Genomic DNA, 16,012 nt, shown 5'->3' with positions numbered 1-16,012 from the left:
TATGGGCAAATGGGAGTCTTCTCTGAGTATGGTCTTCTCGGTGGCTCAGTGGGAGAAGATGTGTGTCCTTGCACACCGTTGCTCCATCAGCAATAGGGACCAGGAAATGTCCTATAAGCTCCTTGCACAGTGGTACCGCTCTCCTGCTTCCACTGCACGCTATAATCCTGCTGTGTCTGACGCGTGTTGGAGGTGCGGCTTTTCCCCTTGTTCTATCCTTCACCTTTGGTGGGACTGTCCTAACATACGCCCTTTCTGGACGACTGTGCACTCGTATTTGAGCTCCCTTTCGGACGATAATATCCCCTTTACCCCAGAGTTTTTGCTCCTCCATCACATGCCTTACCCGATTTCTTGGTATAAAGCCTCTGTGATTCGCCACTTAGTGACTGCAGCGAAAGCCCTGATCCCCTTACACTGGGGTGATCCTGCCCCCCCCACGATACGGGAGTGGTTTCAGCGCGTTGAGAGGGCGCGGACCCTTGACGAGCTGATGTGTTCCGCCTCGGATGCGACAGCTAAGCACCTGCGCACCTGGTTCTATTGGATGCGGCTCCTTTCTGATTCTCCGGTCAGCTCCTTATTTGAAGAGCCTCCTGTGTGACCGTCGCACATTCGTACTGGGCCTTCCCACCCCCCCCACCCCCGTTTATTTATTTATTTTTTTTTTTTTTTTTTTTTTTTTTTTTTTTTTTTTTTTTTCTTTCTTTTTTTTTTTTTTTTTTTTTTTTTTTTTTTCCCTCCCTTTCCTCCTCCATCCTTCCACGTCCCTCCTCCCTCCTTCCGCATTCCTCATACCCCCCCTCCTTCCTCCTTACTCCTCCCCCTTTCCCCCTCCTTTTGGGAGTTCCTGCACCTGGCCGTGTTCTGTATTCTCCTATGTGATCTGCTGGTATACCTTGTCCTATTTGTTTCGTGGGGATGTCGCCTCATCACGTTCCCTGTCGGTTTTCACTAGTGTGCTCCTAAAACTTGTTTTTCTGTCGTCGCGCGTTCTATGCTGTGCTGATGTACTGCTGCTACCTGCCTACTGCGTAGGTTGGGACGCCGTGACTCTGCTCGTATGGAATGCTGTGGCTGTGCCTCGCATTCTTGTTGATTTCCCGAGTTATTGTGCTACTGTATGCCGACTGCTGTAACCTCTTGAATGCGGTATTGGTGCCTGTGTTCCCTAATTTCCCTTCCCCGATTTTTCCTTTCTGTATCCCTGCAACCTTGAAAACTTGAAAATTTCAATAAATATTGATTTACCCTAGAAAGGCTAAAACGCCAGAAAAAACTGCAGAAAAAACGCCAAAACGCAGGTAAATGCAGTGGCAGTTTTCTTGGCAGTTTTCCTGGCGTTTTTCATCAAGAAAAAAACGCCGGACAAAAACCCAAGTGGAAACCTAGCCTTAGAGTGGCTTTTACAAAAACTCAGAGCATTAAGGAAAAAACATTGATAGTGTGTACTATGTTTGATAGTTTTCACAATATTATTTTTTGGATAAGTGGTCTTCTATATTTATCTATAAAAATGTAGGAGACATAGATTTAATGTCTAACAGGTGGGCTTCTTCAGCAGTATGTAATCTGCATATTTTATTCACAATACATTTCTTCCTGTTTTACTTATCGTTTGTTGATTTTTACTGAGGAAATTTTTGCTTACAAAAATAAACAGGGATAATAAGGAAGACTCCAAATAAATGAAAGGCAAAGATTTACTTTAGCTGCTTAAGCTTAATTACCCATTAAGGACAGAGGGCACAGGGGATATATCGCCAAAATACTGGTCCTTAAGGTTCAAGGACGTATCACCTACATCATGGGGTTTTGGCATCAGCAGGGTTAAGTGCATGCCGGTGAACCGATATCTGACTGTCAAATCTGACAGCCTAGTCTCCTCCCTGACAGGGCCAAAATTTGTGGCCCTGAGCTCTCAGGTCGAATGTAACAATGCTCTAATAGAGCGCCATTACATTCAATGAAGTTTTAATTTAAAACCATAAATGAGAGGTACTCTAAATGAGAGAGAAGAAAATGACAGCACTAAAGCAGCCTTGGTCACGAAGGCCACAAAGAAATAACAAATGTTATGTGACTACATAGCTGCAAAATAATTTGCAATAAATAGTTTCAATTAGAAAACAAAATGAATGTTTACATTGTAATGAATAACATTATTACAGAGGATTCTTATTGTAATGGCTAGCAGTATCAAAATTGATTCCAACCTACACATGTATATGATGATATTTTAACCCTTTCAGTCCCCTTAAGACATACTGATGCATTTTTAAAACCTGTGGCATGAAGGCAAGGCAAAAAGTTTTTTTACAACCTGGACTGTCCCCTGTCAGCAGAAACCAGAATGATTGGCTCCCTGCTGACTGGTTGTGTGTAACAGTTCACGGCATTCCCTTCAGGTAGGGGTGACTACCTAACCGTAAGTTCACTTGAGGTCAGGAGAGCCTAAGCAGGGTCTTTCTAGACCCTGCGGGGTCTCCTTTTGCTTCCTTGCTGGCTGATTGCGAATATCACAAATAGCAATGCAGCACAGAAAAATACTGTCTCTCCTTCCAAATAATGGGAAAAAACTAAACATAATTATTTTAAAAAATATAAGGGAGAAAATTACATATTATTAAAATAAAAATGTATAAGATCCACAAAAGAATCTTGATCTTTACTGCACTGGAAAATAAATTTTCTTAAAAATAGGGCCTTTTAGCCCTTCCACTATAAGTAAAAAAGAAGAAAAAAACTAAGAAAATCATTACTCAAAACCTTTACCCTAATAGTATCAAAAATACATAATATAGGGCAATAAGTAAAGCATGGATGTGACCCTCTTGAACAAAAATATGAGTGTCCGGATTGACAAATCAATCAAATATTACTAAGCAAAATATTAAACTCGTAACCTTCACACACATAGCGCTGCGGAGTCGGCCGGCGCTTTATAAATAAATATAATGTAATGTAATTTGGTTAAGTGTATAAATTCCAGACAGGCTCTCTCAGGCTGTATTAATGAGAAATTGGAAATTACAGTTAAACACATTGCAAAAATGCCAAAAAAAAATACACCAAACAAAAAAAAAAACTTACAATTCACAAGCCAAAAACATACTGTACGTGAAGGTGCTTGCTTAATCAAGGTAATCTTTAAGCAGGAGCACGAAGGCTCTGCCCTACAATGGGGCTATTTATGACTCTTCCTCATGTGGCGGACCGGGATATGAGCACTGATGCTTGCAGGGACCACAAGGTTAGTAGCCCTGCAAGTCCTCAGGGTAGCCCTGAGTAAACAGTGACGGGTTGTCACAGTCAGGTGGCTGTTATTTTTTTCTATAAATATTTTCTATGTGTAGCTGGCTGTTTGGCTGCAGACACACATACGCCACACCCTATACATTTTTACCATCGTTGAGAAAGAACAACTAAAGTAACTTTCCAGTATCAAGGATACAGTGGAGCGTGAAGGTAAGACCTTGGGTATTCTTCTGTCATTCAGAGTTATTACTAGATTTTTTTAACTATTTTAATATTATTATATTTTTTTTATGTGACCTTTCAGGATAGTGTTATAATAAACCAAGACGTGATTTCACATATCAAATATTAACCTCCTGTAAATCAGTTACATCCAAGGGTGTTAATAACGTTTAGAATTGGGCTTGTAGATATTTGTATTAACTCCCTCAAAGCTGGTTAAGTGAATCTAAGGGGCGCATGGACATGTGGAGAAAAATAACAATACAATAGTGTAATAAGTTCAAAAAATATATCTGTGTGGTGAATAAATATTGCACTCACAAGAGTAACTTGTACAAGAGGCTCATCAAATAACGGCTCATCAATTGACTGCAGCTTTATTCTACCTTATTTTATTTTTTATATTTGTATAATATCTGTATTTTGCTCCTGAAGAAGCCAACAAGTTTGGTGAAACGCGTTGAGAGATTTTTCCATACGGATACATCTTATTTTGCTTGATGCTTGTTTCCATACTGCGCTTTTAGCATAACAATTGTGTTGTGCCAACTTACTTGTGAGTTTATCCAGTTTTTTCTTATTAAATATATCTTCTACAATACTGCACCATTGGTGGTTTTCTTATCTGCATTTCAGAATTTACGAAAAACAGCAGTTATTTGATGAGCCTCTTGTACAAGTTACTCTTGTGAGTGCAATATTTATTCACCACACAGATATATTTTTTGAACTTATTACACTATTGTATTGTTATTTTTCTCCACATGTCCATGCGCCCCTTTTGTCGATATACTGTTGAAAATTTAGGATGAGAAATTTAGTAAAAACTAGTGATTTTTTCTTTTTAATTTATTTTTTTTAAACTTAATTTTTTTATATATATTTTCCCCTCTGAATCCTCACAAAATTAGGTAAAGTGATAGAAAATCCCCTCCAAATGTATTAATTCAAGTGTCTTGATTTCAGAAATGCCTAATTTATATAGAATTTCCATACTTTCCAGCACTTAAAGGGAACATCCTATAAGGTGTACATTAGTTGTAGATTTTTTACATTAGGTATGATGGGATTGCAACTCTAATTTTAAACAAATAAACCAAAAATACCCACAAAAGAATATATTTCTGTAAAGCAGACAACCCCGACTATGGTATCAGGGGTATTTGGGCATTCTTCATCCAGCTATTTGCCACCAATCACTGTCAAAGGTGTCCGCAGAATTTTATTCCTGAGCTTTTTTCACCAACATTTCTTTTTAGTAGGATTTTTTTGCAGAGGGTATGTTTTGTGGCAGAGAAATCCAGCCTAAAGTGCTCAGCTACATCTCCTGGCAATACCACACATGCATAGTTTTTTTGTGGTTTTCTGGATATTACAGGGCCATATAAGCTGGGCCATGTGCATTATAGATTTCACATTTTGTTTTGGTGGCCCTATGTCTCATTTGGGCCTGTTTAGCACACCCCTAATTCTAAATACCCCCATAAAAGTATATATTTCTGTAAAGCAGATAACCTGTATCTCATCGGGGGCATGTAGACATTTTTCATGCACCCATTTGGCCACCAATGACTTCTGTGTCGCTTAAATTTTTGTGCACAGGGTATGTGTTACGACCACTATAGTTTAGCTGCATTTCCCGATTACAGAAATACCCCACAATGGGTTTGGGGGTTGTATACAGGGGCAGGGGGTTATAGCATTTAGATGCTGTGCTAGGGCAGTGGAATGTAATGTTTTTTTTTCTTTTTTATTAATATAAAAAATAAAAAAAATAGTATCTTACATATAAGAATACTTTAACGCTCCCGTGGGAAGGACTGGTGGTGAAAAGCCCATTGAGGAAGTGGACACAGAGGAATCCTGAGAGAACCAAGCTGTTCCTGCTACAACACAGCATTATTCCGGTCCTTTCCACGGGAGCGTTAAAGTATTCTTATATGTAAGATACTATTTTTTTATTTTTTATATTAAAGCTACCACTTTTTTTAACTTTCTCCTCCGGTATTTTCTGGTACACCGGTACAAAGAAGAAACTCCATTCCCCAGAAGGGGCTCTATGGGCTTCCCAACAGAGGAACCTATTGAAGAATCCACTTAAATGAATTTACGTATTATTTAATTTCTGCACATATTGTGGTGTCGTTTGTAAATTTTGCGCAGCACTCTGTTTCTTTGTTTTGAACATGTTTTTTATGCCAGTGATGTCACAATGACATTACTTAGCTAATTTTATTGTTTTTTGTTTTAGTGATTTTTTAATTGTTAAAAAAAATCACCAACACTTTAAAAAAAAAAAAAAAAAAAAAGCGTGAGAAATAGCATGAGCACTTCCCTCTTTCTACTGCTAATCCCTCTCCTGATACAACCAAGCATTCTACTAGCATTACCTGCTGCCAGGGCTGGTGCAAGGATTTTTGCCACCCTAGGCAAAACATAATTTTGCTGCCCCCTGGCTCCACCCCACAAGCCCCCCCTTTGCCACTTGCTGAATGACCACGGGCGGCTCCCGGCTGCTGTCTCCCATCAAGTGACCGCAAGCCGCGGCTGCGCTTCTAATGAATGACCGCGGCCGCGGGTTCACGGCTGCCCGCGCCCCTACAATTACTCTCTATCTTCCCCTTACTTTGTCTCACAAAACTCTAGATAATTAGAGTCACTGCTATGCAGCCTCACAAATGAAGAACAAATATTAAAGTACTGTGTAATGACTTTAATATGCATTAGTCACACTGTTAAAATAGATACATTGCTTACCTTTAGGATAACAATATCCCCTTCATGGCCTCGTATTTGTACAGCTGATTGGCTGCTTGAATTTGAGTGAGATCTCCAAGCTTGCTCATCATGTATGGTAGGAATGTGAGTCCTGACACAATTCAAACAACTTTTGTGCTGCACTAACTTTTGTGGTGCACAAACTGGCCACTAACAGAAAGCAAGTCACTTGGAAAGATGCAAGCTCTTACTATGAGAAGTTCAGTGACTTACTACACAAGTAATTGGTTACAAAACTCTTCCTTAACAAATTACACGCACTCAAAAAAAAAAGAAGCAAAAAAACAGAACTAAAAAACTGTTTAAAGAAAGTTAGTTGTGGGACTCTCATGTGCCAGTGTGTCCATCTGACAAGGCCAATAGTGGAAGACAGGGTACCTAGGAGTGAGCTGGGATTCTTCTTTTGAAGTCATACTTCTGATTTTTTTCACGATATCCCCTCCATGGCCCCGTATTTGTGCAACTGATTGGCCGCTTAAATTTGCCAAATAGTGGCAGGTAAGGTCTCCCGCCAGGGAGCCCTTTCTGCACATGCACACAGTGAGCCTCATTAAACCGCCACGCTGGGGCAACTAGAGCTGACTGGAGGTAAGTACATCACGTGAGAACAGTCAACACAAAATCTATTTGGCTGAACCTCCCTTACATTTAAATACATTAAATGTTAATTTTCCTGTAATGAAAATGAAACTAATGATTAAGTTTAATTGACATTCATGCTACTAAACTTGCTAAACAAGTTACTTGTTACTTAACTGCATAACAAGGATTTATAACCTTTGTAACCTTCACAAGTATTTCTTTAGCGCAAATTTTTGAATTCCCAAGAGACACAGTATATAAAAGTGTCAGCTTCGGATTGCGTGACCCTTAACCATTCACCCTGAGACTGGTTTAAAAACAATTCACAACAAAAACTACTTTAGCATAGAACCCACAAGGAAATTATGTACTGAATTCAAGGGGAATTTCAATCACGTGTGACCTCGGGACCTTCCTTATGTTTCTAAGAAGATAGAGATGAGAGAAAAAGGAGAGAAAAGAGACAGGGCACATGAGGAAAAAAATAGAGAGGAGGAAGGAAGAGTGAAAGGCGGGTGAAGAGAGAGACGAGAGATAGGGAGGATAGAAAAAAAGAAAGGAGGGGAGAGTTATCAGTAAGAAAGTAGAGAGGATATAGATAAGTGAGGGAGAACCCAGAGAACAGAGAGGAAAGAGATAAGGGTGAGAAAGGAGGGAGTGAAAAAATGGAAAATATGCATCTTAAAGAAGCAAAAACTACAGTTTTAGCACTCAGACAGTATCAGTCACTCTCTGCCTTCCGCAGAATCATCACTGGAAGGAGGTCAGTCCTGGAGTTATCCCTTTACTCTGGGACTTTTCCATCAGTTTTTGTTCCTACAAAGCTGTCTGAAAGTGCAAACATAAACAAGTATTCTTAAGACAACACAGTAAATAAAAGAAATATTTACATTTACATGTTTCTAGTCACTAAACCAGAAATACAACTTCTATAATTGTGCCAGTACATACTGATATGCCTAGCAGTATACACATTAAAGAGGACGCCAACAGGATTGAATTGGAATTTCAACCTATAAATTTGCTATATGTTATAATTAGGGCCCTCCCTGGCATAATGCAATCAGTCAGGTGACGTCCTATAAATACCTCTAATATGTTTTATATAGAGCTATTGGACCTTCATAATGTAAAATGAAATTACAACTCTCCGCTCAACTCACTGTTTAGTGAATAAACTCCCTAGGCACAAAAAGACATTATGCATATACATGCATACATACACATATTCTAGATTGTAAATTTGCTAGCCAGGACCTCTTTACCTAATGTATTGGTCTGTCAATTATAATTTTGTAAGTGCTGCATATATTGTTTGTGCTAAAATAAAAATAATAGTAACAAAGAAGTATAGCCACTTGAGAGAATCATGAGAAATCATACGCATACATTCTCACCTGAATATGTACTGTATCAAACAGGGGAGGCTTATGTATAATTTTTAAAGGGACACTCCATCCATCATATGTATTTTCATGTATACGGTAGCTGAGTATCACCTATATTTTTTGTTTTTCTTCCCCTTGTAAATGCATGTAGGGATTCTGCAGAATCCCCCTTAGTATATGTCTCTCTTCCTGCCCCTGCTCACATGGTTCCAGGAGGTGTATTCAGCCAAACATGTGCTTTTGCTTGCAAAAGTAAACACATTGTGTCCCCATTGCCAGACAGCTTCAATGCTGATCACAAGCAGTTCCTTGGGATCTAAAGAAATCCTTTATGAAAACTCAACAGAATCGCTTTCCTGACACTAAATGGCTGCTACAAGCAGCCGCAAATGCCAGGAAAATGGGGGCATGGTTACAGTGTGATGAGATTTGTGTAGTGCTGTTGTAATCAAGTGTTGTGTAATCTACTGCAATTGTAGATTGTCAATCTATTACTGTTACATGTCATCTCATTTTCTGGCAATGTGGACAACCCCTGGTTCCAACAGCCATTACCACTTCCTCTGTTGGCTTTTGATGAGAGGTGGCCACTGAGGAGGGGAGTAACAGACAGATGAAGACCAAGTGGCTGAAGGTGGAGTGCAGGCTTGGAAGAACCTGGTAGTCATTATACTCATGCTCTTATTTGGGGGCCTCCGCTAGGAGATTTACTGAGGAATTTCCATCTGTAGCATCCGCATACATAAAGTAGGCAACAATGTATTCAGCTAAACATATGCTCTTGCTTGCAAAAGTAAACGTGTTTTCCTCTACTGACCAGCTTCCAGTTACAAGAAGTAAGGATTGTTGTTGCCGTTTGAGCAATTGATTTTGTTTCCAGAACCTTTGACCAACATTAAATTATCTTAACTACCTTATTTTTAAAAGTGACTGAATTTTCACAAAATATATTAGGAATCAATTTAATAAATGGTCCTTATTTACAAAAAAAATTGAAAGTAATTCTGGACATCCTGCTGTAATATATTCAAATTCATTTGCTTTTTCTAGGTAATGAAACAACATTATGAAAAAAAGATTAACTGAACATGCGTACATTTATTTTACCATCCTTACCCTATGTGGTGATTTTTCCGTTTATGGTAAGTGTTATATATAGCATACCTCAAATGAATGCCACTTTCCATGGGACATTCCAGATTTCACTGTTATCCTCTTATATCCCCTGACTGGCCTAACAAACTGTGAAATTGATAGACATTAATTGCTGCACCCCTAAGACCGCCTTTTTACATAATTAAGCACTGTGCGGAGGTATGATGTCATAACCAGTGTTTCAGTACATTGTGAAGGGCAACATAGATAAATTGCTTTGCCCCGGCCCCAACTCAAGGTCTACCCCCACCTTGCCTCAACGAAGAGATCCATTGGACATCTGAAATGTTGGGGATATGAACTGCATATACTGTAATTATTTTGTAGTGGTTTATGCAGGGCATTTAAATTACATTTTGTAACGTGTAACCAGTGATGATCTATGGTGTTAGAAAATTCGACCATATCAAGGACCATATGGACATATGGTGACTCATGAAGCTACATGATGATGATGGCAGAATACTTAAGATGTTCACTATGTTTTAAAAAGCCAGTTTGTTATGAAGAGTTATACCTGCTTAAGTCCTGAAGGATTAATACCCTATTGTTTCAATAATATATGTTTACCAGATGTGGTGTCAGGTTATTCATATCTGGCATTTCCATTAATACTTATAATATGATTGTAATTTATTAGTTTGTACGTGCTGACACAAAAATAGAGTGGAAAATTGGAATTAATCTTTTGAAATCGAAATGTAACAAAATGCACGTCATTGGTAGAATACAAAAATTTGTCAGCCACACTATATGCATATATAAAGGTATACATTTACAACCTTCATAACATTCAATAGGTAACTAGAACTATTGTACTTTTTAGCTTGTTTAAATTCAAACTGGCAGCCCGGGGCCACAATTTTGGCACCAGCTGTCAGTGGGTGGCCATGCTATCAGAGATTTGGTCTGACCAGTGCAAAATGGCCATGGCATATCAGGTAATGCATGTCAAAGGTCCTGTAAGACCATGTCATGGATAAAAGAATAAAAAAATGAAAAACATTTACAAAGATCAGTTACAGTTTACCTTCATTTACAGTATATTATTTGCACATGAACGCCTATCACTGGTTTGTGGGCATTTCCACAATTAATATATTAATACTTCTCAAGGGTCAATGTTTAGGAGAAACAGTTACTCTCTGGGATCTAAATACGTATGTCCTCTTTCCTTCCTTGATTTCCTTCTTTTCGAAGAGCTCAAGAGGTTTCCCGGCTGCTGACTTCCTTCAAATTGTTTTTGGCTTCCTAATGCCCCGCTCCTAACTAAACAAAAGTACAGGATCCTTGATTGTAGGAAAGTAGGGAGCTACTGTATGTAATACTACTGATTCTGTAGCTGTTAACCATCGCTATCTATTTACCCGTCAGACTCTAGATCTAATCTTCATCTAATATAATTTGCTTTTTTTAAAATCATTTGATTTAGTGTGTTATATTCATGCTGAGGCAAAGCAAACTGCGAAGCTCATTTCTGTCAAACAAAAGAGCATTAACTAAATACACCTGTCACTTTGTAACATTCAGACCTCATACTTTAGTGTTTAGTTGGAAATCTGAAGCTGTGTGCATTTTGTATTAATGTTGTTTCTTCTCTAATATATTTTTCATTAAAATAACATGTGTCATACAAATAAGACTTTTGCTTTTCAAGATTTGTACGGGACAGCCTAGCATTTGGGGTGAATTGTCAGAAGAAGTTACCTTACCATGCTCATTTACACCAGGAGACAATGTGGTTATTCATTGGTATGTTGGATCCAAGAATGTGCATAGATATTTTAATGGGGCTGACCAATTGGAGAAGCAGGATGTTGGATACAAAGGAAGAACCTCCCTATTCCTTAGCGAATTGAGCAGAGGAAATGCCTCCTTAAAAATTATAAATGTGCAACGAAGCGATGAAGAAAAGTATAGTTGTTATGTTGGCACAAAGGAAGGACGAGAACAAGAAGAATCTACAGTGAAACTGCATGTGGCAGGTAAAATGAATCCCTTTCAATGTTAAAATATAGTGATTATTTGAGTATTTGTAAGTCACGTCTTTATAGAAAAAATAAAAGAGCATTGGAAATTCCCTTAAGGTCCTCGTTGGTGCTTAGTTATCAGCGATCACTCTAGATTTTTTTTTTTAAAAGCCATAGTCTAAAATATACAGCTAATCTCAAACACAGTTTGGATTTCAAGGTAAACAAACAGGGAACTTAACATATACATTTGCTAGTTTATAAAGTCTTACATTATAGTAGTGTAACATTACGATAAATCTGCACACTGGGAACATAGGGAATACACTATATGATCAAGTATGCAGGAGTTTGACCATCACACCTATATGAGATTGTTGGATATCCCATTCCAAAACCATCTTCATTAATATGGAGTTAGTCCTTCTCCCTTTTGGCTATAACAGCCCCCATTCTTCTGGGAAGGCTTTCCACAAGATCTTGGAATATGTCTGTGGGAATTTGTGCCCATTCTGCCAAAACAGCATTAGTGAGGTCAGGCACTTATGTAGTATGAGAACTCCTCACAATCAAGTTCCAATTCTTCCCAAATGTGTTTAGTGGGTTTAAGGTCAGGGTACTCATCAAACAGTGTTTTTATGGAACTTGCTCGGTGCCTTTCCTGTGTTAACAGGAAAGGACCTTCCCACACTGGTGCCACAACGTTGGAAGAAAACAATTGTCTATAATGTCTTAGTCTCAGTGAAGGTAATGTTAATTCTGCAACGTACAAATGGGCCTATGCTGAACCCTGAAAAACAACCACTGACCATTATCCTTCTCCGCCAAACTTTACAGTAGGCACGGTGCATTCCAGTAGGTAGCATTCTCCTGGCATTCATCAAACCTACATTTGGCCATCATACTTCCAGATAGTGTAGCTTGATTCACCTCTCCAGATAAAGTATAGGAGTAAGAATAGTTGATGTACACACATGGTTGAATCTAAATGTCAAGATTACCTTTTATTGCAAAGCGTGTTATTGCAAATTGTGTTTTCTCAGTCAAAGAAATACTTAATAATAAGAAATATTAATTGTGCAGTATTTAAAGAACAATCAATCCACTACGAAGCGAAGAACAAAGAAATTCATCTGAGCTGCTATGTCAATAACAGTTTTCCAGCCAATGCAACGAACATAAGATGGTATCAGAATGGCAATCTTCACAAAGAAAGTATGGCTTCAAGAAGCAGTTTAAACATAACAAATCATACTGACATAATACAGTGTGTAATCGAGCATACATCACTAAACACTAACTGGACGGGTTACTGGCAAATGACTGGTAAGTACATTATGACTAGATCTGTGTTATCTTAAAAACATGGAATGGTTATTTTGTCTTATATAGATGTCAGGTTAAATAGTTCTGATCCAGAGCAACTTCCGCAGCTGCCCCAAGGAGCTACGTAAAAGAGTGTCTCTTCCTTGCATCAAATGTCCTCTGTGCCTTTTCCATATCCAGTGCTCTGCCTTGGCTGGAAGCTGCACTAAGGAAGCTATGTCAGCTAGATACAAATCCACCTAATGAAAATGGGACTTATACAAGGGAGATCTCCCCAAATAGTCCATTGATTGGCAGCACACTAAGGAGCCCAATCTCTCACAGTCAAATCCAAGCCCTGACTAGCCACCGGCTCATATGGTCCCATCCTTAACCCATATTGCAGCTTCAGAGGTAGATGGGGGCCTGTAGTGTGCAGCCACCGCCTGGATTCACATAGATGCATGTTGCATACGTATAAAAACATATCGTTCGGTCACACTCATCCACACATAAAATATTTTTTTAGTAGTTCCTCTCCACTTTACCAACCACCACCTAAAACCTGCTCAGCATCCTCTAGATAAATAACTGCACATGGATTATACAAAAAAAAAGATGGCACATTCAAGTTAATAAAAGCTTATGGATTTAAGAGTAGTGGTATTATCCTAGGTAGCAGCACACAAAAAAGTGTAAGGGGTGATTAAAAAGTACAATGTTTGAAATGTGGACTTATCACCTGAGCAATCAGTGGAATGCTCCTTGTAACTGGTGGTTGCTATGGTGACAACACTTTTCAAACCGTGTACCAGATTACTCTTTAAACATGCACTTAAGTATACTTACTAAAATATACAAAGTCTTCAGCTTTGCGCTACAATTTCTTATTCACCAATGCGTTATAGTACAGATTAATGCATCTAACAGTTTTGTATGGTTACAAAATATATTCAGTTAACATCATTTTTTTTATTTTTTTTTAGAACACAATTTGACCGAAGGACAAAGTGCGGAATTCGAATGCGAGCTCTGCCAGACCAAAAACACTAGTGTGTCAGTGACATGGTCACTGAGGAATAACTCACAGGAAACTGAAATAGCCTCACTGGACAATGCCACAGACAAGTTAAAATTTAGTGAAAAATATAAGCCCAGAATAACTCTGATTGATGTAAATCATTTTAAAATAAATGATCTCACCGAAGAAGATGAAGGAGACTATGTTTGTGTTATCACTGAAGCAAAAGGAATGCATATCAATGTGACATCTATCTCGATAAACTCAGCTGAGAGAAGTAAGTGTGTTTTTTTTTGTTGTTGTTGGGGGGGGTGTAGTATCACTGACATGATAACGCCAACAATATATAGTATCATGTCATTTACTGTGAGTTGAAAACTAACTCTGTGATTTGCTTTTTTCAAATATAGTACAGGTAAATGTAATAAATATTTAATACAGTTTAATAAAATTTGACCTACCAGCTATATCATGGTTTATTTTCCATGATGCTGCATTTTCTTAATCCTGATAACACCTTACAACGGCCTGTTCAGTGAATAGAGCCGAGCGCTGGGTGACAAATTGATGCGACACGACACATCCTCTTTTCAGCGCCTCTATCTAATACACCAAAATGCATTGTAATATTTCCTTAGTTCACACTCTTACCACAACATGTCTGGAAACATGACTTGTTCAGTCATAGCTATCTAGAGTATGCAGATTAAGGTGGGAGTCTTATTCGGTCAGGTTGGAGGAGAAATTGATTCTCTTAAAAATGCAAAGTTGTTAACACAAACTGCATATATATATATATATATATATATATATATATATATATATATATATATAAATAATTTTAAAATAGTCAATCATCCCTCATTTTGTGGCTACTTCTACCTGTCAGTCATTGATATGTACCCCCCTTTGTGTCCCTTTCCACTTTACCTCATCAACTTTTGATTGGCTTTTGCAGTTTGTTTTTGTCAGTTTTGTCAGAGTTATTGTTGATTCATACAAACGCAGTTTTCTTTAAAATAACGTTTGTACGAAAACAAACGGACAAGTCTAATATGGAAGGGAGAGCTTTCTTGACAAAATCAAATATAGAGCAATCACTGACAACATAGCTCACCTCTCAGATGAAACTGCCACAGAGAAAAATAGAAACGAGTGGCTGGTTCTTGGATATTGTCAACTGGCTGAACACTCAAAATGGTGTATTCTTTAACTCATGGAAACAGAATCTGACGGCTGATCTAGTCTGCTCATTTTTCCTGCTTTAAAGACTAGGATTTTAATCAGTCATTGTCTTAGATTCGGGACAACCATATGCCTATCCCATGCTTTTTAATTCCCATATATATTTATATATAAAAACACAGGGGTGCTGGAAACACTAGCCCAAGAGGCCAATTAAGCTGGTGGCTTTTTCCTATCCATTGTGCACACATATCCGAAAGATATTCTCTTTAGCCTTTCATTATACATGGAGTGTCACACTGCCAGATGCCTGTCACAATTAAAAAAAATCCAGATACTGTACATAAACACCATGTCGATTTATTAGTCTTATTTTGCTAGAAAAAGGTCTTCATGTCAATACTTATGGAACAGTGTCCTGTCGGTTGTGTATGTGATACTAATCTTTTTTAATATATTTATGTTATTTGTACTTTTAGGTTATCTCACAATCATTGTTTTCGTAATATCAGGGATCATCATTATCATCATTATATTGACAATATTTTTTATTCGCCGTTCACAAAATAGAAGGTACATGTCTGCTGCAGAGGACCATGCTGAAGACACGCAGAGGACAAATGATCTCCTTTTATAAGAGTTTGTTACAGCACAAACCTTGTGACATGTCCTAGTCCTAAGTATAAAAACAATGGAGAAAAAAAATATTAATTTTGCTCAGGTGTGCCTCCTGGTGGCAAAACCTGCATACCTAACAACTACTGTATTTGCTAGATTATAAAATGATGACCCCCCCAAAGTTTGAATATCAATTCAGAAAAAGCCTGAATATAAAACTACCCTATAAGAAAAGTTTTATTAGTAAATATTAATTCATATGTAAACTTTTCATATTTAATAAAAACTATGATTGAGAAAACATTTTTATTTTTTCTTCTACTTGCCACCCCCCAGTTATACACATCTGCCCTCAATACACCACTCTGCCTCCCCAGATATGCATTATACCCCATATATGCCCCCCCACACACACTTGTCGTCCATGCTTCAGACTCCCTGGTGTCTAGCAGGGGCAGCCGGTAGACATCTGCAAGATGCGTGCAGACAACCTCTGCTTCTACATGGGACTTCCGCTGGCGCTTCTATGA

General features: G+C 38.2%; 1 protein-coding gene and 1 long non-coding RNA gene across 2 annotated transcripts; both read left to right on the top strand.

The window, feature by feature from the left end:
* Positions 1–3,217: 3,217 nt before the first annotated feature.
* On the top strand, positions 3,218–15,686 carry HHLA2 (HERV-H LTR-associating 2). The gene is made up of 7 exons (XM_053454983.1): positions 3,218–3,468; positions 8,777–8,888; positions 9,279–9,370; positions 11,041–11,368; positions 12,437–12,679; positions 13,645–13,956; positions 15,344–15,686. Exons 3-7 carry the CDS (start codon positions 9,317–9,319, stop codon positions 15,499–15,501), a joined length of 1,095 nt encoding a protein of 364 aa, XP_053310958.1. The 5' UTR covers positions 3,218–3,468; positions 8,777–8,888; positions 9,279–9,316; the 3' UTR covers positions 15,502–15,686.
* Positions 9,378–10,386, top strand: LOC128472987 (uncharacterized). The gene is made up of 2 exons (XR_008346233.1): positions 9,378–10,011; positions 10,151–10,386. It is a non-coding gene; the product is annotated as an uncharacterized LOC128472987 (long non-coding RNA).
* Positions 15,687–16,012: the final 326 nt, after the last annotated feature.

This window comes from Spea bombifrons, chromosome 2 (assembly GCF_027358695.1).
Source record: "Spea bombifrons isolate aSpeBom1 chromosome 2, aSpeBom1.2.pri, whole genome shotgun sequence".
NCBI classification, from domain to species: domain Eukaryota; kingdom Metazoa; phylum Chordata; class Amphibia; order Anura; family Pelobatidae; genus Spea; species Spea bombifrons.
Note: the sequence above shows the minus strand (reverse complement) of the source record. Positions and strands in the feature narration are given on the sequence as shown.